Source organism: Pteropus medius, unplaced genomic scaffold (assembly GCF_902729225.1).
Source record: "Pteropus medius unplaced genomic scaffold, Ma_sr-lr_union100, whole genome shotgun sequence".
In the NCBI taxonomy this organism is placed as follows: Eukaryota; Metazoa; Chordata; class Mammalia; order Chiroptera; family Pteropodidae; genus Pteropus; species Pteropus medius.
In genome coordinates this window covers 217977-239863 of record NW_024344197.1, presented here as the reverse complement: position 1 = coordinate 239863, position 21887 = coordinate 217977, and the positions used below count along the sequence as shown (strand labels likewise).

The window sequence follows — 21887 nt, the reverse complement described above, 5'->3', positions numbered from 1 at the left end:
ACTTTTAATTAATTGAGACAATTTGATTATGACATTTAGAAATACTAAATTCTTGCCTTTGTGGATTGTACATTGTTTTGTTTACTCCTCTATCCCCACACATGGAAGAGCAGGTAGGAGAGGCTCAGAAATATTTGTGTAATAAGTGTATTTAATTTCAGTGTGGAAAGTATATTGTGTCTGTCCTTTGTTTTGGACATTATTATTACTGAATTGAAAAGTAAATTCATTATTTTTCTTGCGGCGGTAAGAAACGACAGACTGTTGTTGCTCAGTCTCAGGGAGGGGGGAACAAGGGTTGTTTCTTGCTTATTGCTTTGTCCTTCCTAAGAGCAGAATTGGATTTTATTATTCATTTTTATCTTTTTCAGGCTGTTGAAAGTCTACATATTTTATCTTAATTTCAATTCTTAGTCTTTTAACCTACTATGCATAGTCTCATGTAACAGAGTCTGAAATGTTGAATGATGATGAGAGTCTTCTTTTTTATATATTTTTAACTTACTGCATTTTAACTTAACTCCATTTAAAAATAGCAATTTTAAACCAATATTTCCTAAAGACCAAAGCCTAAAAAAATGTATTCTGTTAAGGTTGTGAAGTCTGAGCTATGGTAATGGGGCATACTTGACAGGTTTTAGCTAATAAAATTTTATGGTACCTCTGTGATTCTGGGAAGGCAAGGAAGTTACCTTTCTTGGATGGCTTTGGACCTCCTCCAGACCAAGAGCTAGTGGGCATTTCCTACCTACCCTGATGCTACTCTTGGGGTACTGGATCAGTAGAACTGGATTGAGTTGCTCTAGACTTCACCCTTACAAGGTTATTTTAAGCTTCATGGTGTTACTGAGTGCTAGAGGCTGTTCTGGCAACTTCCCCAGCTTTTGTAGGCAGTATACACTCACTTCTTACTGTAGTAGATACAAGTGGCCAGTCTGACCTCAAAGAGTTCCTCAATTTCTGGCCTCTTTCAGAAAAATCCTGCCTTATTCATTTTAGTTTCTGGTATGTTTCTCAATATTAATTTATATTGAACATATATTTGAAATCATTTTTAAAGACTAAAAAATAATATATTTTAGGAGAAAGTTTAAAAACCCAGAAAGACGGAAAGGGAAAAGGAAAAGTAATAGTCCTCACACCCCAAACCCTCTAACCTCTTTCCCAGTCCTGTTTTTCATATGTAGTTACTATTAGCAATTCCTTGTATAGAAAATGCCAATACTTTATGAAAGGATAAACATACACTTTATATCTCTTATTTGTGTTTTTAAAGTCTATAAAATAAGGTTATTTTGTAACATTAAAAGGGTTGTTTACTGCTGTTTTCTTTTTCTTAGAATTTCATCATTTGCATGAACACAGTGGAATTTCCTATAATAATTCTCAAGTATGTTTATGTACATGTGCAAATTTTCTTGACTAATGATCGAAGGCGAGGGTCACTTGTTTTCTTCTTAGAATGTGGTATATAAATGACAGTGAAAAATTGTGTCTTTTGATAAAGGGTTTATGATTTGGGGTAGTGCAGTGTCCATATAATATATGTATCTTTGTACCGGGGAACTGTTCGGAGACAAAATACGGTCCATATGATTCACTTCTTTATTTCTTCAATCCATTTTGAACTCTAGTTTTAGCTTCCTGGAAGAGATGGGTTTATTCAGGATAGGAGATACATAAGGCTTTTTGTTTGTTTGTTTGTTTGTTTTTCCTTTTGAATAGTAAATCTTTGCAAATTCACTAATTTAAAATACTTAGTTTAATAGAAACTATAAATTTGCATATGAAAAACTTTTGTATTATTTTCTATAATATCCATTACATTTTAACAGAAGTCTATAAACTGTCTTTCATAGAGGTTAGTTATATATAAAATACTTAGTTTAATAGAAACTATAAATTTGCATATGAAAAACTTTTGTATTATTTTCTATAATATCCATTACATTTTAACAGAAGTCTATAAACTGTCTTTCATAGAGGTTAGTTATATATAAAGTAACTAGACTTTTGCTTCAAGTGATCTAATGCATATGAATGAATGCTCAAATGCTTGTTACTTTTCTACATTTATATACATTTTAAATAAACTTTTTAAGTTCTAGTAAAGTTGATTTGTTTGAGAAAGATGTTCTCTTTACTGTTAACCGTTTAGAGAAGAGGTCAGCACACTGGTTTGCAAGGCCAAATCCAGCCTGCTTGCCTGTTTTTGTAAATAAAATTTATTGGAATGCAGAAGTGCCCATCTGTTTACATATCATCTTGTTTTTGAGCTATAATGGCAGAGTCCATATTTTTGGCAAAACCTAAAATATGTACACTCTGGCTTTTTACATAAAAAGTTTGCCAAACCCTGATTCAGAGAAGAAATATCCTACTGAAAGAATGTTTTAGGTACAGTATCAAAAAAGGAAGTACTGCATTGTTTTATTCTCTGGGGTTGTAGAATTTATAAAGTTATAAAATTCAGTATCAGTAATGATACAGATATATATATATTTTTCTGACTTGTAGGTAATCCTCCTGGATTTTAAGGACCTTAAATGTTTTATTTATGAAAAGTTGAAATTAATAAGACTGGCCACAGGTGAAATTGTGAAGTGAGCAATTCTCAGTTTTAAGCCCTTATATCATTTAAGATGCTTTGGCTGCAATAACAGAAAATTCTCAAAATGACTTCAGTAAATGAGGAAATTTATTGTTTTATCAAGAATAACTCAGTGATGCCATCAAAGACTTAAATCTCTTGTTCTCTGCTCTGTGGTCTTCCCATTAGTTTCACTTTCCGTGGTCCCAGTTCAGTTGCAGCATCCCATCCAGACACAATATCCAAAGGAATGAGAAGGACAATCTCTTTTCCAGAAGCCTCCCAGCAGATACTTTAGACTCATTGGCCAGAATTGGAGCACATTCCATACCCAACTAGTCACTGGCAAGGGTAATAGAATTGCCCTTTCTTCTGACTCTGTTCCCATTAAATTATTTTCCTTATTTATATACCAAATGTCTTGGGTTCTTTTTACCCCTATTCAAAATTGGATCCAAGATCGATCTGTAATAGTTTAGCATGAATATATGAGTTCATATTTTCATGGGTACGAAATTTATTTAAACTATAGAATTAAAAGCATTGATTTTCTGCTAAAATACTTTAAGGGGCAGGGATTGACAAACTATAGCCTATGTTTTTGTAAATAAAGTTTTATTTGAATACATATTTGCTCATTTGTTTACCTGTTATCTATAACAGGGATCCACAACCTCCCCCACTGTGGTGTCCTGTTAGGAACTGGGTTGCACAGCAGGAGGTGAGCGGCAGGCGGCAGGTGAGCCACCTAAGCTTTCTCTGCATTTATAGCCACTCCCCAGTGCTAGCATCACCGCCTCAGCTCCACCTTAGATTATCAGGCATTAGATTCTCATAGGAGCACCAGTTTCTGGTGCCAAAAAGGTTGAGGACCGCCGATCTATGACTACCTTCACGCTACAACAAAGTAGTTGCAACAAACACCATAAGGCCCACAAAACCTAACAAGTTTACTTATCTGGTCTTTTACAGAAAAAATTTGCCAACCCCTGCTTTAAGGTAGCTCTTATACATTCAGACATTTATAGTCATATGCCAGATACTCTTGGGTTTGATGTGTAAGATACTGAGGTCACACGCTAATGGGAATATAGTCGTGCCCTGTTGTACATCATTAAGTGTCAAGTCCTCTTGTGTGTATAAACTGGAGTTAATATTCAGTGCAACAGCATTGAACCTATCTTTGTTTTTCTATTTTAAACATATGAATTTTTGATGTTTCCATTTATCAAGACATCTTACATTTTGATAAATGTAAAATGAAGACATTGGACTGCATTTAGCTTTCTTAACTTTCAGCACTTAAAATTAAACACTGCTAATGGTAATGTATTGTTTTTCTACCCACCTTAGATTAACCATATAAGACGGCCTTTCTTTTAAATTTATAAAATTCTTTTAGAATAAAGTGTAAATTCGATATAAAACTTTTTTTTTAGTATTGCTATTCTGCTTTAAGTTCTAGAAATTGCTTTGCATTTTCAGTAACGTATATTTTCTCAAAAATGTTGAATATTTCATTTCCTTGAAAATATCCTTGAACAAAAATCAGTTTCAGCATAAGCAAGTACTTAATTTCTTATTTAGAACCGCATATCACCTTTATAGGAAATCCATTTACAGAGATGATTATACCAGTATTAATGTGCACTTACAACATCTTTAGAGGTAGTCTTTGACCTGAAAATAACAGCAGAAAGAACTTTAACTTCTTGAAAAGCTCTAGGAATTGTTTAGAATGAGCTTGTCTAGAATGATGTCAGAAAAAAAGGCCCAATAGAACAGCCAAAAGAGCCCAGGGCTAGGATTTAGGAGAACCTATGACTTTGTTAACTAGCCCTATTACTTTGGACAGGTCACTTATCTGAATCTTAATTTCATTATTAGAAGAATGAGGGATCGCGATACTTACCTTGGGCAGAGAGAGGAAGGGTTGTTATTATGAAAATTAAATAATATAGGTAAAGTAGCCAAAGAGTGAGCCTTCTACAAATCCTCTATCTATTACCCTTGTCCTTGTTTTTGGCCTTATTTATTTAAGAAATGGAGCTCAAAATTCTTGTCCTCTTTATTTCACTTGGGGAATGATATTATATAGGTAAAAGTACATTATTATAGCTCTTAAATTCAGTGTTGACACTGAGCTAAAAATATAATAAGCATAGTTCTAAGTTTAAGATTTTAAGCATGTGGGTCTGTGACCTTAGGGAAAAAAATACATCTTTACACATTTTCTCTCATTACAGATGTGGGCAGCAGTAGCAATTAGTAGCAGAGACTATTTTCAGTAGACATTGCAGATATTTTCATAATCCATTACTGTTGTAAATATCTTAAAATGACATATTCATCATTACTTAGTTTAATTATTAGATCCATTAGTCGATATTGTTATTTAAAGATTAATAAAGAAGCACATATGTTACTATGTCATAAATTTGTGCTTTTTATATTTTGATAATTTTATTCCAGTATAATTGGTTTTTAATTTTATGTATTTTGTGCATTTTAAAAATACTTTTCTAGGAAGAGGTTCATAGGCTTCACCAGAGCGGCCCATGGAAGGAGAGGGGGAAGATTAAGAACTTTTTTTTATAGATGCTATTATTGTGTTGATTTAACTGTCAGAATTACCTTATTAATTCAGATTATAGTTCTGTTTGTTACACTGCTTCCCAATCCCCCAGTAAATTGGCAGAGGAATTCTTTTGTAATTTTTTAGTCTGTGGAGAGAAAAAATATTACAGTCATGGGGAAAAGAATATCTTAAGAGTAAACTTAGGCAGCTTGGTATAAATTATTGAACTTCATTGTGGGCCCAGTATGGACTAGACTTGACATCTGTTTTACCACCTGACAGGTGGGAAGAGTCTGTTGTCCTGCTGACTCAATAGAACTCAAGGTGTTAAGCATGAGGCTGTTTTAGAATAATCCTTAGAGTTTAAAGGACAAAGAAGAGAATGTTTTGTACAAATGTTTTGTCTCTAAAAGGTAGCACTGTGTTTGAATACATACTCATATATGAAATTTTCTGGAAATGGGAGATATATATGCTGGCAGCATCTTTTAACATTAATTGTTGGATACTTTGCTGCTGTGATTGCATTTCATTTCTTCTTGGGAAGTTAGTATGGAAAAGAGATAAGGTAAGTCCACTTTTAAGAAATTTAGCAAGAGTAAGGAGGAGGAAGTAAATTTTTTCCTCAATAATTAGGTATTATGAGAGCAGAGGGAAGAAGAGTTGATTTTTATTACATATCTTTGATATACAGTGATTTAGGTGATTATATATTATCATTTTTTTAGAGAGGAGAGAGGAAGACACAGAAAGACTTAGTTATCAAGATGAAGCAGAGGTGGAAGGAACCCGAGGTGTGGCTTTTCATGTGACATTTTACTTGTTTATTCTGCTGCTAACAGATGCCAGTTTCTAGAAAAAAATATACTAATACAATCATGGTCTAGAAATGTACAACTGAGGTTAAATAATATTATGATATAAATATTTTTCAATAATCACTTAATTGGCTAAAAACTTGGGTTTATTTACATTTATACATAGCCTCATCCTAAAAAATTTAAGGCAGAATTCTTATGTATGTCATATAAGCTAGTAAACTGATACATAAACAGTTTAGTGAAATATGTTTTTAAATTCTCATCTGATTTTTAAAATTAAGAACTTAACAAAAATAAGATCCTTAGTAGAATTAAGTTCTCAGTTTTGTATATCCAAATATTATTGTAAGAAATCCTGTGTTTTCACCTGGTTATAATGGGTGGTACATATTCTGCCTTTTCACTTATGCTTATGTAAATGTTGACACAGTTTGTCATAACAAAGAAATGTAGTTCATTGTGTGACATGGTTTCAACATTGTTTTAATTGTGTTTTTAGTCATCAGCTGTTATAAGGAGTGTAGCTGAGAATATGTTGGTACAGGTTACCTTCTTTTGTAGTTATTTCTTTGCCATAGATTCTAGAGGCAGAATTTCCTATTCAGAAAAGCTTTGTAGCTTTTGTTATATATTGACAACTTACTTTGTAGAAATGTGGAGCCAATTTATGGTGTTACTAGCAGTAATTATCTACTTGTTTCCCGAAACAGTCTCAGTACTGGTATGTGTAATTAATAATTATTTTGCTAGTTTAATGAGTATATATAATCAGTAATAGCTTAAAGCTATTTTGGTTTTTAGTTTTAATCAGCACAGTTGTGCTTACCTTTTTTTTTTTTTTTACATAGTATTTGTTGGTAAACAGTTTCTCATTTAACCATATATTGAGTGGGATCTAAGTGATACCTTTATATATTTATTTTTTACTTTCCATGGTAATTTTTGTTAATGTGGCTATTGCGTATTTTTCTATTATATTAGTTTAATTTTGCTGATTAGTCTACCTATGAAGGGGTTTTAAGTAAAGTATATTAGTCTGTTTTCATCATAACCTATACGTCTTCCTTAGTCATATTTTTCCTCCAAAACGAGATTTATTTTTCTCTTTTTGAAAAAAGATTAACCCACTGAGATTTTATTAAATGTTATGGTGAAATTATAGATCTAACTTCACTTTATATACATATCATAATTTTGTTCTTTTATTTTAGGGAATTTGTTTTTCTTATTACAGAAACCCTACATTTTTATTTTAGAATTTTATAGATTAATTCTAATTCCTTAGACACTCAATATTTTGGAATATAATCATTCTGATCTTTTTCTCTTTCATAGTTTTCAAAAAGAAATGTGATACTACTATATGTATAGTTTTATAATCTGCCTTAGTAGTTTGTGAATATTTTGCCATGTCATTTAATATTTTTCTCTAATATTTTGATTGTGGTCTAGCAGAGCCTTCAGATATACCATGATTCACTTAACTAACCTCTCAGCATTACATATACTTTCGTAAATAGCACTATAGAATCTTTGTAATTATAGCATTTATACATTTGTTGTTGTTTTCTTTAGGTAAATATCTACAAATGAAATTATTTTTCATTTTTTTAATATCAAAAGGAGGAAGACAGGTTGGTATATGGCAGAGATCTGGACTCTAGGTGTCAAAAGACCATTTGGTCATTCATTACCCTTATGACTTAGGACAAATCACTTTTATGTAGTGGGCCTTGTTTCTTCAACTGTAAAGTACCTGTAATGTGATCTGTCTTGTTTGTCTCCTAAGTGTTTTATTAGTAGAAAATTAAATGATATATAACAATATGCAATTATGAGGTATTTTATAAATACAAGGCATTGTTAAGTAATCATTTTGTTCAGTTGGTAAATAAGGAGGTAGAGCCTTATTCTCAGATAATTTATAAATAACTGCAATAAAACAATGAAGACTAAATTTGCTTTTAAGAGAGAATATTGGTCTGAAAATACACATTGTTAGAAGTCAATCGTATCTTTATTTGCTAAGGCTTCTACGTTTCACAGTTCATTTAGATCAGTTAAGCTTGTTGGGGATTTTTAAAACTGAATTAGATAGTGTAAAAACTGGTTTTGTGTGTACTGATCTATGATATATCCTTTTATGTCAGCAGAGTTCTCTTACTCTAAAACTTTCATAATGGATTATTTTGCTTGAAAAGTCCTTTTCTATAGAGTATAACTTGAAGTAACTCTAATATTGAAAACTTGGATAAATGATCTCTTAAAGGAAAAAGATAAAACCCTATCTTTATTTAGTTTTAGTATTTCATTAATACATAACTTCAGAAATTCTGCAGACCCACATATTTAATATTTATTTACCTGCCTAGCTGGCCCTGTGTTTGTTAAATGCTTTTTCTTTAATTTGAGGGTTTTAGCTTCGTTTATAGCCTGGCATATAATTAATTAATGCTCAGTTTCTTTTCTTTCTTCTTCTTTACTGATAAGAGATTAGACATGATCAGTACATGGCTCTTACATCTCAGCTAACTTATCTAGTGTGTAGCTGTGGAGTTTGATATAATAAAATGCTAAAGAAATGTAAAAAGTTGTTTAGGACAACCAAAATTCCTTGTACTCTGGTAGGAGCAAACCTAAAATAATCTTTGTAGGGATACATACATAACTCAAGGCTTGTAAGATTCCCGCATTGGGGAATGGATAAGGGACGTGAGCTTTCTGTCCAGAATTACAAACTCTATAAAGAAATAAGTCACAATGAACTGAAAATAGTAGAATAATAATATAGTGACATAAAATAAACATAGGGATAAAAGGATTTAAGACGTTATAAAATAGTATAGCATTATTAAAAAACATTCTTTAAAAAGCCAAAAAGGAATTACTGGAAATAAGAATATATAACCACTGAAATTTTAAACCCGTGGACAGAACAACTGGAGAGAATTAGTGTGATTGGAGGAATGTTGCACAGAGATAAAGAGATGGAAAATATAAAAAAGTAGTCATGGATTAGAGAATAAGATATCCAGTATATATCTAATAAGAATTGCTGGATAAAAAGAGAGACCGGGAGGCAACAGGTGATAATTTTCCAGAATTTAAGAACAAGGAATCTTACAAAATCCTGAACAAAGATAAATAAAAGCAAATCTTAAGAATACCCTACCTCCTATAAAAAATTATTAAAGCAGAGAGGACAGGCATATTACCTCAGAGGAATGAGTTAGATTGAGAGCCCACTTCTCATCAGCAGTAACATCTCAGAAAAAAAATATCTTTCAAATGCTGAGAGAATTATCAATTTAGAGTTCTATATGCAATTAAATTATTAATGAAAAAAGGAAGTATTCACTGGAAAGATATAACTATTATAAACCTATGCTCACCTGAAAGCATATAAATTTAAAAATGGCAGTTTACAAGAAGACATTATACTTGGAGAAATTTAATACATTTTTTCTCAAATTGATTAAGTAGACTTTAAATAATACTAGAAAGACTATAAACAAAACATTAAATACTTGGTCTAGTTTGATATAGCTTAGCAAATGCAGAAAATACATTTTTTTATTTATATCTGGAACAGTAAAAAAAACCCAACTGATCAAATATTAAACATAAAGGAACTCGTAATGAATTCTTTACTATAGTAGAGCTTAGAAATAAATACTAAAAAGACAGCACTTGCCCACAGGCCTCTTAACCATTCCATTTTGAAACTTAAAAAAAAATTTCTTAATATTGATTAGAAATCGTTATTGGAAAATGAAACATCTAGGGCTAAACAACAATGAAAAAACTACATATGAAAACCTGTGTGGGAAACCACTAAAGTGATACTTGGAAAAATACTATGGTTTCAAATAGATGATATCTTTCTCAAAAGATATTCCCTAGGAATGAATATTTATGTATGTGTTCTTAGGAATGTTCATTGCAAGTCTCGTGTTCTCTTTCCCTTGAGCATGAAAGCAGTATTCAAAGCAGGCACGTTGACCCGAAGTGCCTTTAGTACATGTGAGTTTGGAAAGCTCACAGAACTCATATGTTAAGAGACAAATCTAGAACAGATCTGGTGTTTGAAAAAATCACTTAAAAAAATAATACAGTGGCTACACTGTACGAAAATATATTCCAACAGTACAAGTAGGGGAAAAAGTCCTAATGTTTCTGTTTTGTATGAATTGGTAGTTGTGCCTTGGGATACAAATTTTACTGATAATATACTTATAGAAAAAGTGCTAATGTAATCTGGAAAGTTTACTGTGATTCAAAAAGTTTTGATACAGACACTCATTTCTCATATTGTGAGGAGCTTGAAGAAAATTTTATGAAATGAGATAAACTATTTAGAATCAGTATTTTACAGGTCATGTGTTTTTAATATTTAAGTATACTAATAAATATAAATATAAATATATATTTGAATGAAAATTATTTTAAAATATTCTCACTGGCAAAATTGGGGCATCACTTTATACTTGGAGCTGCCTTATACTTGGACATATTTAGTTTATGACTTTAATGCACATATTAGAAAAGAAAAAAGATTGGAAATTACTTAGGTAAACTTTACATTTTAGGGATTAGAAAATGAGTCACAAAGTAAAGCCAACTAGTGAGAAGAAAAATGACAAGAAAAAGGACTGAAACTAACATAAGAGAAAAACAAAAGAAACCGAAGATCAAAAGTGAAAGCTGGCTTTTAGACTAATCAACTAAGCAAACTTCTGGCAAAATTAAAAGGAAAGACAAAAATTAACAGTATTAGGGACGAAAAGATTATATCTGCAGATATAATAGAGATATAAAAAAATTGTGAGAATACTGTGAATAACTTTCTATAAATGTGTCACCAAGACTTGTAGAAGAGCAGATTCATCTATGGGATAGGGATTTAAGTGTTTTTTGGCTATGTTATGTTTGAGATAATCTTTAGATGTTAAGCAAGCCAAATTAGCCTTGCAAATTCTGAGATATGTACAGATTTGGGAGTACTAACTTATATAAATGACGTTAAGAGTAGGTCAGTTTAGAAGCTGTTTAAGACCCGAGATGACAATCTGAACTAAGATAATGGTAGAGGGACAAAAGGAGGAAATAATAATTAGAAGATAGGACTGTACATTTAGATTCATGAAAGTAGGTGACTGTAGGAAGCGAATATCTATCATTTCCTAGCTAAAAGTTAAAATGGTAAGAGTAGGAAATAAGGAGTTTATTACTTCCAACTGAATTTCATAGCATAGTGGATTAGATAAAAAATCTCAGGAGGAAGTACCCTCTGTAGAGAGGTCAATTGAATGAAATTTAGGGAAATGACCTTTACTTCATTGCTTTTTAATTTGGAGAATTTCTGGTTTATTAATCATAGCACCTTAAAAAGCAATTGACACTACAGTTTTAACCCATTTCTTATTTAGGAAAATAAAACAGTTCACTACCAGCGTTAATTTAATTTTACATAAACGTGGTTTTTGAGGCTGCAGCAAATTGACTGGTTTTCAGTGTGAAAATCAAATATAAAACCTGTTTTTAGAGTTATTGCTAAACAGAACTCGTCTTTAATCCTCATGTAACGGAAATGTATACATAAATCGGAATCATCAAATGAATCTTTGGCTAACAACTATTTGAGAACAACGTTAACATCACACATAGGAATGCTACTTTTTTTAGGATTTGACGTTTTCGGTAATTGAGAGTTACTATATTTTGTAAATGGAAATACCACTACTAAAAACAGAATCTCATAAATAGATTGATGTCATTTGTTTCCAAAGACTTTTGATACACTAGAGCCATGCGAAAATAATAAAAGCGAGATATTTCATGGCAAACTTTGGGAGTAAGGTTAGGACTGTAATCGTGAGTTATCTAGGGGTAAATGCAGCTGCAATTGCTGCTGGCGAGTATTCTCTGGGCAAACGGAAAATGGGTTAAAACACAAAACTAGTTATATATAGAGTTGAAGCTAGAATAATGAATAAAGTTTCTTGGCAGAGGTATTACCAATATGAACTGATCTTTAATTATCTGATATACTGTAGATTTTCAAATTGGAATGATAATTGTTTTTTTTCTGGACAACAAGTAATAATTAAGAACATTTGATCTTTGGTAGATTTATAGAGGGAAAATCAATTTTGTTAGGTGCTTATGAGAACATTTACTCTAAGACAGCATGATGTTTTTCCTGGAGGATTCAGTTTTGTTGCCTTGGTGGGGAAGGTAAAATTTAACATTGGTTTCAAGGACAATTTCAGTGTAGGCCACTAGCTTGCTGGTGAGAAACATGCAGAATGCTAGTGTGCAGACTATGGCTGGCTACTCTACATACCTGAAGTGAATAAGCTACTCATGTTTTTCTCTCAGATTTTTAAACTTTCAAGAGGAGAACATTATTTTCTTTAAAAATTTATCTTTTTACAGCTTACATTAATCAGAATTTTCTTTTGTCTTTGGCTACAGAAAAAAGGTTGAAAAGTGTTCTTGAGTTCATCTCTTTAGACTCTGAATCCATCTGTCCTCACTTTTACTATCCCTCTCTCTACTAGGCTGGGCTTAGGGGTAAACCTGACCTAGACAGCATTTGGGCCCTTAGCAATTTTGTTTCCTTGCTATGTGATCAATATGCTGGTGATCAGTATGCTTTTATTGTATTATTTGAGATGCATACCATTTTAAATCACAGTTGTAACTATGTTTAGAGAATGTGAAATGATAGTAGAAAACATTGAAAATTATCAGAGCTGTTACTTTAAACTCACATTTTAAAATGTTTTAATTTTTAATTTTATTTGCATTATGTTAAAAGCATATTAAAAAGATAATAGATCAATTATGCTTTTTCTTTAACAGAGGGTGACAACAATTTATAAAAGTGAAGAATTTTTAAAGAAGGTCACAAAAAGAGAAGGAAAATGCCGAAACCAGTAAGTGTGTTTTATTTTTGCCACTCCTTACTTAGTAAAGTATCAACAGCATTAAGTTCCTTTTGGAACAAGGCAAAGTATTAAAGTAGAGTTATTGGAAAGAAAAAGGCATTGTTATTACTGTTATTTGTTTTAGATTAATGTGGCCAGAGGGTTGTATTACATGGGTCAGTGAAGAGGAGGTATAGGCACATTGTAGTTATTAAAATTCATGGATTCTTGGGTCAAATTGTCTTAGTTCTTATTTTGGCTCTGCCACTTAATTTGAGTGACTTGTTAGATTAGTTCAGTCTCTCCAATTTTTAATTTCTTCACATATAAAATGGAGATATAGTTACTTATTCAAAGGAATATGGTGAGGATTAGAAGGATTTAGTATACATTCAGTGCTCAGTAAATAATAACTTACTGTTTACAGGAGGAAGTAAAGAGAGGTTTATGCATTATTAATTTTCTCATAATTCTGTCTGATGCTGGTGATGCTAATGCTGATATTATATAGTGTTAGATTTTCACCCCTCTTTAATTCCCCCCACCACCCCATTCCACCCCTGACCTATGGATGTTGCCGTTTTCTCCTTAAGAACTGGATCTCTGAAGGCTGGGAGTCTCCTCCCATATGCTCGTGCGTGCCCCCTGGGCCTGGCGCACCTGGGATATGGTCCATGGCTCCACCTGGGGCGCGAACCCCGGACCTTCTGTGTGTAAAACAGATGTGCTAACCACTACACAACGGAGCCACCCCCAGATTTTTTATTTAAGGATATAGGTGTGATCATTTTATTTAGTTATACAATTTTATAGTACTTGATGAAGATTTATTTTTGTCTTAGGATAATTGTTCTTATCTCATCTAGAAAAATTGGGGTTTTTTTTTTTTTTTTTTCAATAATTTTCTTTGGCCAATTATTTAAGAAAATCATTGGTTGTAGTTATTGGAATTTTCTGGCATGGATATCACTTTGGAATTACTTTCAAGACTCAGCAGTTAATAAAGTGTACATTGTTGGAAGGAGAGAAAAATAAAAAATAGAAGTCATAATCATCAGAAAGGAAGAAGTAACTTTATCTGTTTGCAGATGACATGATTGTTTATGTAGAAGATCCTTAGGAATTTCCAAAACAGCTACTAGAACTAATAACTGAATTCTTCAAGATTGTTAGATATACAGTTATATTTTTAAAGATCAGTTATCTTTTTTATATACTAGAACCATAGTCATGGATGAGAAGAGTCAATATTGAAAAGATGTCATTTCTCACCCAAGAGAATTTATTATATTAATGAATTTAGTGTAGTTCCAATATAAATCATAATGGGGTATTGATTATGGTTCATAATGAAAAATTTACAACTTATATGAAGCTAAGAGCAAGAACAAAGAGCTAAGAATAGCCAAAATGGTTCTGAAGATGAAGGGAGACTTTGCCTATCAGTTACGAAGACTTATTTAAAGATAGAGTAATTAAGACAAGAAAGTATCGGCAGAATAGGTAAATTGACCAATGCAACATAAATAGAGAGCACAAAATCAGATCCGTACTCATAGATATTTGACAGAGTAGTCTTTGGGGAGCAAATTAACTAATCAGTATACATTGTTTGGATATTTTAAATCCATGTCTTTATTCGTATGGAGATATAAATGATATTGGACTTCTACCTGAAATCATAAGTAAAAATCATTGAAGACAAATTATGAAAAACAAAACTTTAGTAGGGAATAGAAGAATATTTTTATGACTCAAGAATAGGGAAAGATTTCTTAAATATGGCACAGAATATGATACCTGTATGTAACCATTGATAAATTCAATAGTAAAATTAAAGGTACTTCATACAGTAGAATGACAAACTACAAACTGGGAATTTTTTTTTTTGTAACAAATAACTGACAAAGGCTTAGTGTCTAGGATATATAAAGATCTACATAGTAAGAAAAAGGCAAGCAATCCATTTAGAAAAATAAGCAATAGACATGAATAGACGTTTCAAATATATGGAGACTAAATAGTCAATAACATTGTATTCTGTGTTGCTCTGTAACAAATTACTGGCAAATTTAGTAGCTTAAAACAACACCCATTTATTATCCCACAGGTTTATATATTAGAAATTTGGAATGATGTGACTGAGTTCTCTGCTCAAGGTCTCACTAGTCTGAAATCAACGTTTAGTTTAGCTACATTCTCTCATCTGGAGCTTGGGATTCTCTTCCAAGCTCATTCCTTTTATTAGCAAAATTAATTTCTTTGCAAAATGATCCATCCTTTTTTACTGGAGGATGAAGTTCTTATGTTCTAGCTATTAGCCAAGGGTCACTCTTGTCTCCTAAAGGCTGGTGACAGGTCCTTGCCCCATGGCCCCTTCAGTTCAGCATTTTGTGTCAAATTCCTCTCTGTACTTTGAATCTCTCTGACTTTTGCAACCAAAGAAAAGGCTTTGCATTTGAAGGAATCATGTGATTAGCTTAGGACCACCCACATAATCTTCCTATTTTAAGGTCAGCTGATTAGTATCCTTAAGTATATCTGCAAAATCCCCTTTGTCATCTAATGTAACATAATCAAGAGAGTAATACCAGATGTTGGAGATCATGGGGACCATCTTATGCATACCACACATAATAAGGCTGAAAATGTTCTCAGCCTCATTGGGAATCAGAGATATACCCATTAAGGCTATATTGAGATATTTTACATCCATTAGATTGTCAAACATGAAAAAATCTGATAATATCCACTGTTGTTGAAAATATAGATCGGCAGAAATTCTTACACACTATTAATGAGAGTTTAAGTTGATACAGTCATGTTGGAAGACAATTTAACATTACATAGTAAAGTTGAAGGTATGCATACTTTATGATCGAAGAATTCTTCTGAGTATATACTTCTAGAGAAACTCAGACATGTATGCACATAGGTATAAGAATGTTCATAGCAGTATTAGTCTTAATAGCCAAAAATTGGAAAATTTAATGTCCACTGACAGGAAAATGGGTAAATGAATTATTGTCTAATGTAGATATGGTATAGCAGTAAAAATGAATGAATTGCAGCTACTCACAAAAACAGTAAATCTTAGAAATACAATTGTGAAAAAGTGAACTACAGTGTAATAAAATTTTTGTTTACGCTTTTTATATCTTAAGTGTATAGTTAACTTTTTATAAAATATATTCATGTAACCATTGCCCACATCAAGAAAGAAGACTTCTGTTAGTAAGTACTACATGATTTCAATATAGTTAAAAATCAAGAAAAAATAAGTATTTTACATATACTTACATTCACGATAGAACTATTCTTTTTAAAAAAAAAAAACAACAACAAGGGAATGACAAACACAAAATTCAGGTTTGTGTTTACCTGTGGGGGATTTAGGGCAGGGCAATTCATAAAGAAAAAATACTGGCATATGCAATATTACTTGTCATTTCTAATTAAGTTGGATGGTGGATTTATGGGTAAATGAAAACTTTTTCTTTACTCACAAACTTCTGACACCAAATGGGTGGGTTTTCCACCACCAATCAATTTTCCAGTTATGTATGGATACCAATTGTGTGTCCTGCAATTTAATTCATTCTGACACCAACTACCTGGAGTTTTAGCACAGAACCCCACGGGTTAATAGCTCAGGTCACAAAACGCTCGCCCCCCTCCTCCACCCCTAGGCACCAGTCACAAGTAGTGGGTCCCACAGTTATCCATACTCTGTCTAATTTGGCTACAAATTAAGGATTCCCATGATTCTCTCCTCAGTTTCTTTAATTTGTTATAACAACTCACAGAGTTCAGGAAAATCCTTTACTTAACTATTACTAGTTAATATAAAGGATACAACCGAAGGATACAGATGAAGAGGAAGTGGGTATATAGGGTGAGGTCCAGAAGGGTCCTGAGCATGGGAGCTTCTGTTCTTGTAGAATTTGGGTACACCATCCTTTTTGCATGTAGATGCAGTCACCAACTTGAAAACTCTCTGAAATCCCTTCCTTTAGGGTTTTAGTGAAAGTTTCATTATGTAAGCATGATTGATTAAATCACTGACAATTGATGATGAACTCAATTCTAGTCTTGCCTCACTGGAGGTTGAGGTGGGTGGCTCTAATCACATGATTGATTTTTCTGGTTACCATCCCCCATTCTGAAGCTATGTGGGGGCTGTTTAGAGTCAACTCATTAGCATAAACTCTGGTATGGAAAAAAGGAGTTTATTATGAATAACAAAAGATGCTCCTCTCACATCTGTCACTCAGGAAGTTCCAAGGATTTTAGGAGGTATGTGCCAGGAACCAAGATATAGACTAAATATGTATTTCTTATATCACAGTAGGTTTTATTTTATGCTTCATTGTTTACATATGTTACATGTATTGTTTTATGTGTATCAGTATTTCCTAATAATTTAAAGAAAGAACAGTCTATAAGATACATTTGATTAGAAAAGGTATGAGACCTATATGTGCAGAGAAGTTGTGGTTGTCAGAATGAGTAAAACATGCAAGGAGAAGCAAGTCTGATTTAGAATTCTAATAGTTGAGTTAAAATTTAAAAAGATTTGTACCACATCATGGTGAATTCTAGGTATAGATGCTATTTGAGCTAAAATTTTGGTTAAGGCATGTTAAGTTTTTGGTGAGATAGCCAGCTAGAAAGATATTTATTTACACACAAAAAATTAGAATTTAGAATTGAATCTAATGAAGGGCAATAGATGAATGCTTTTTGAAAAGTGAATACATTTGTAGTATGAATAAAACTGATTTTCGTGTTGAAAGAAATTTGAGATAGTGAATGACATTCAAAGAATTTTGAGTTTAAATACTTGCATTTGATATTCATATGTCGTTAGATAAGTAATGGGAACTCTTTCAGTTTTTATATAAATGAACATATCCCCTAGTATTGTTGCAGGGGCTAAATGAGAATATGGAAAGCTTACTGCCAACTGCTTAGTAAATGTGAAGTATTCAGTAAATGTTTTTAAAAGGGGACTTAATAAGGTCTTTGTCTTTAAAATAGATTTAAGATTTCCTATGATTAAAATCAAACTATCTCACTTTATCTAATAAAGAAACTATTAGGTACAATTATGGAGTTGCTCTTTACTGCCTGCATATTATATCACATTACTTTAGAAATCACATAAAAGTATTTGCTCAGGCCTAATACTTAGTAAGTATATTCTCTTTCCTTATTATCCTTTTTGTTTTTACTACAGATCAATGTAAGAGTAACCACAATGGATGCTGAGCTGGAATTTGCCATCCAGCCCAATACAACTGGCAAACAACTTTTTGACCAGGTATCATTTAACCACAAGAAGTATGCAGCTTTTGACACCATAGTGTGGATGCTATTGTAGCTTCTCTCTCTGTTTTTCTATACCTTTACTGATAATGCAACATTGTATCAGTGGAATTTTTCACACTACTCATTCAGATGTCTTAAATAGCTATAGTGATATTCTTATTCTTTCTCATCCTTAGATTTGGGGGATAGGATTTTTTAAAAATACTAGTAGTGAGAATTTATTTAACATTTGTTATGCAAATCATAGTAATGAGGACTAAAAAGAATTCAAAGATATTCTACTTAGTGGAATAGATGGAGATCCTAGACAGAGGGGTGGCAGGAGCAAAGACACAGGGAGTTAAAAAAGCTGCGAGTAGGCACCTACCAGCAGTTTGGTGTCCTAGGCTCATACTATGCTAGCTTGGGGTTAGAACATGGGTGTCATGCTAAGGAACTTGGATTACTGATCATGGCTTTTTTTCTCTTCAGTGCATACTTGAGTCACCTATGGTGCTTTTTTAAAAAAGGCAGTGCTTGGAAACCACATCCAGAAATTCCAATTTAGTTGTCTAGGGCTTACTCTACTATTAGTGTTTTTTGTTTTTTGTTTTTTTAATTATTGTTATTTAAGCTCTCAGGCGATGTTATATATAATGTTGTAAGTAATACAGTTTTATTGAGAAAAGGAGGATAAAGGGATTGGTGCCCAGATATCAAGTGATTAAGAAGGTGAATTGACGATTGCAAAGAGGAGAAAAGTGATGTATCTTGGCATGGCATGAGACTTAGAGGAGGATAACTTTTACATAAACTTTTACTTATGAGTAGGAGAGCAGAAGTCTGGTCAGACCAACTTGACCTTAGAGAATGGAGAGAGTTTCTGGCATTACAGCACTAAATCTATTAGATCTCTTGGTTTTATTAGGTGTCATTTTATTACATGCTGATCAAATATAATGAAATAAAATTTAAAAATTTCTGGAAAGTTGTTTCTTTTTTTGACAAAGTATACTTAATTTCCTGATTAGGTAATTAATAATCTCGAAAGCCCAGATAAGGTCTTTTTGGAAGTTGAAAGGCTTTTTGTGCGTGTGTGAGTGAATGGATTTTTAAAATAATTATAAGCAGCTACATGCAACATGTATTTATAGAGATTTAACTTGTGAGCTAATATCTACTTCTATTGATTCTTCTAGGCCTCCTGTTTGTAAATATATAGCCTGTCTTGAATAAAAATGTGAATGGAATTAGCATTTATTGTACTTTGTAGCAAGTCGAAATATTGGTAGTGAGTGAAATGTTTGTGGTAGTCAGAAACTAATCAACAAGTGGGCCTTTTGGTATTTGATACTGAGAAATAAAATATTCATTTATTAAGTAGAATTGCTTTAGTTTGGATACCAGAGGAAATGAAACCTCATTTATTTAGTGCAGTAATATGTAGAGCCACATCTGCCCACAATAGGGTCCCAACTATAGCCGTTTGACTTTGGACAAATTATTCTCTGTCTTATTTTTCTCATTTGTACAATTAGGATGATTGTACAATTAGGATGATAACATTACTCCCTTAGAAGGTTGTGAGAATAAATTGAGAATCTATGTAAAGTACATAGAACAGTACTTGATACATACATATATATAACACACATTTTTTCATATTATAAATAAAGGTCTAGGTTAAAGAGTATTGTTAACTTATGGTCTCTCTCAATAGTTAATTCTTATAGTCACTGTTCTGTTTCCTGACAGATTCACTTGAGTCAGAATGCAAGGATCTAAAAGTAGGCTTTACTTTGGGTGTAGTGACTATATGGGGTGAGCTAGCAGATAGGTAGTTCCTGGGTCTGGCCAGGAGCAGACGTAGAGATAGGGGTCCTCTCAAATGAGGGTGCATAGCTACATGAGTCCACATGTAGTAAAGCCTCACTTCCGAATATATTAGCTTGAAGCCAGATGCTGTGTGTAGGGAGACTCTAGTTGAGGTCCTTTGTTTGCTCTTTGCTGATTTTCCTTCACTAGCCTCATCTTCCAGCTTCTACCTGTGGGATTAAAGAAGAGATTATTCTTATCTCCAGAGGGAGTGCTTAACATCTGTTAGGATGCAAGAAAAAAATATTAAAATATTTGTTTCTATTTTTATCTTTCCTCTTTCAAATTATTTTAAAAATATGTACTTTATAATGTATTAATGTGATAACATGTATATAGTTTATAAATACACATATAGTTAGGTGCCCAAGCCTTTTTTTTTTTTTAACTTACATAAATACATGATTGAAAGTTTCCAAGAACACTTCCAGAAGTAGGGAAAGAGCCACTTGAGGCTATCGGGCCTTTTCAGAAATTTCACAACTGAGCTCTCTTGTTCTTCCTGGTGTTTGTCGTGATAGTCTAACTTTTATTAAGGTACTGTCCCATGTGCCCACTGTGGCAAATTCCCCCTTTTACTTAGCCAGCATTGTGAATCACAAAGCCTGGAGGCAAAAGCTGAGGCCAGCTACACTTCTGTCAGTTAGTTGCTCTTGACCTGTGTAAGTTTCCTACCACTGCCAATCTGAGTTGGATTGTTTTCTTTTGCTGTTGGGACACCCTTTGTTTTGCTGAAGTTAAATTATCCTGTATCTCTTTGTCCACATTAAAGTGTTGGTTGTTTGGCATTGATCGGCTTTTGCATCAGTATGAGTTTTTATGTCCCATATCATACAGAAATTTCTCAGTTTTGTTTTTTTTTGATGGTAACCTTTCCTAGCACAGCTAAATATTTTTTCCTATTTTTAGTTTTTTGTATGTGTCATTTCAGTGAAATTTTTCAAGAGGAAAAGTAAACTGAACGGTTCAATTTGCTATCTTGAAACTAAAAGCCTGACATGTTTTTATAGTCTAAAAAAAACAACCAAAAATATTTATCTCTTAAAAACTAATGTTGAATCTTCCTGTAAAACTTTTAAAGTGTTAATAAACTCATACCTCCTGGTTCAGTTCCTTCATTTTATTTTAAATACAGGTTTTTGTTTTGTTTTGTTTCTTTAATATGCTTTTGTTAAAGTGTCGGTGCCATCTTGGGTGTGTGTCCTAGCTCACCACTTAATTTACTCTAATACTTTTGAGTGCCTACCACGGGCTAATCATTTTTCAAGACGACATAGATATTAAGATAAATAAGGCAGATAATCTCTGTCCTTAGTTTTAAACAGTCAAGGGGAATAGACACACTAATAAAGTTAATTATGAAATGATAGAACAAATGTTCTAAATAGCAGTATACATAAAGTAGTATGGGAATACCAAGGAACAAGTGATTAATTTTATCTAGATAGGAGAGCTTCATTCACAGAATGCATGTTAGTTGAGCTGGCCCTTAAGGGATAAATTATTTAACAGGTAGTAAAGTACAGAAGAAACATTCCAGGCAGAGGAAAAAAGCATGAGCAAAGCATGTTTGTTTTTTTCTCAGTGAGGGAAGAACATAGAATATGTGATGGTGAGTGAAGGCAAGCAGTGGGGGCGAAATCACCAACTGGATAACCTGGGGTATGATATTTACATGTCCTCAGAGACTCTAATCACCTATATGATACTGTTTGCCTCGCCTAATCAATAGTGTAGTTGTGGGGGTAAATTGAAACAGGAAAGTGGGATTTTGATAGCTC

At 32.6% G+C, this 21887-nt stretch overlaps 1 protein-coding gene across 1 annotated transcript in view; it reads left to right on the top strand.

Moving 5' to 3' along the window:
* RDX (radixin) overlaps positions 1-21887 on the top strand; it is a 55646-nt gene that overhangs the window by 1582 nt on the left and 32177 nt on the right. The window contains exons 2-3 of the mRNA XM_039868717.1: positions 12857-12930; positions 18161-18264. Of these exons, the coding sequence (XP_039724651.1) occupies positions 12919-12930; positions 18161-18264 (116 nt within the window). The 5' untranslated portion in view covers positions 12857-12918. The remainder of the gene's footprint in view (positions 1-12856; positions 12931-18160; positions 18265-21887) is intronic.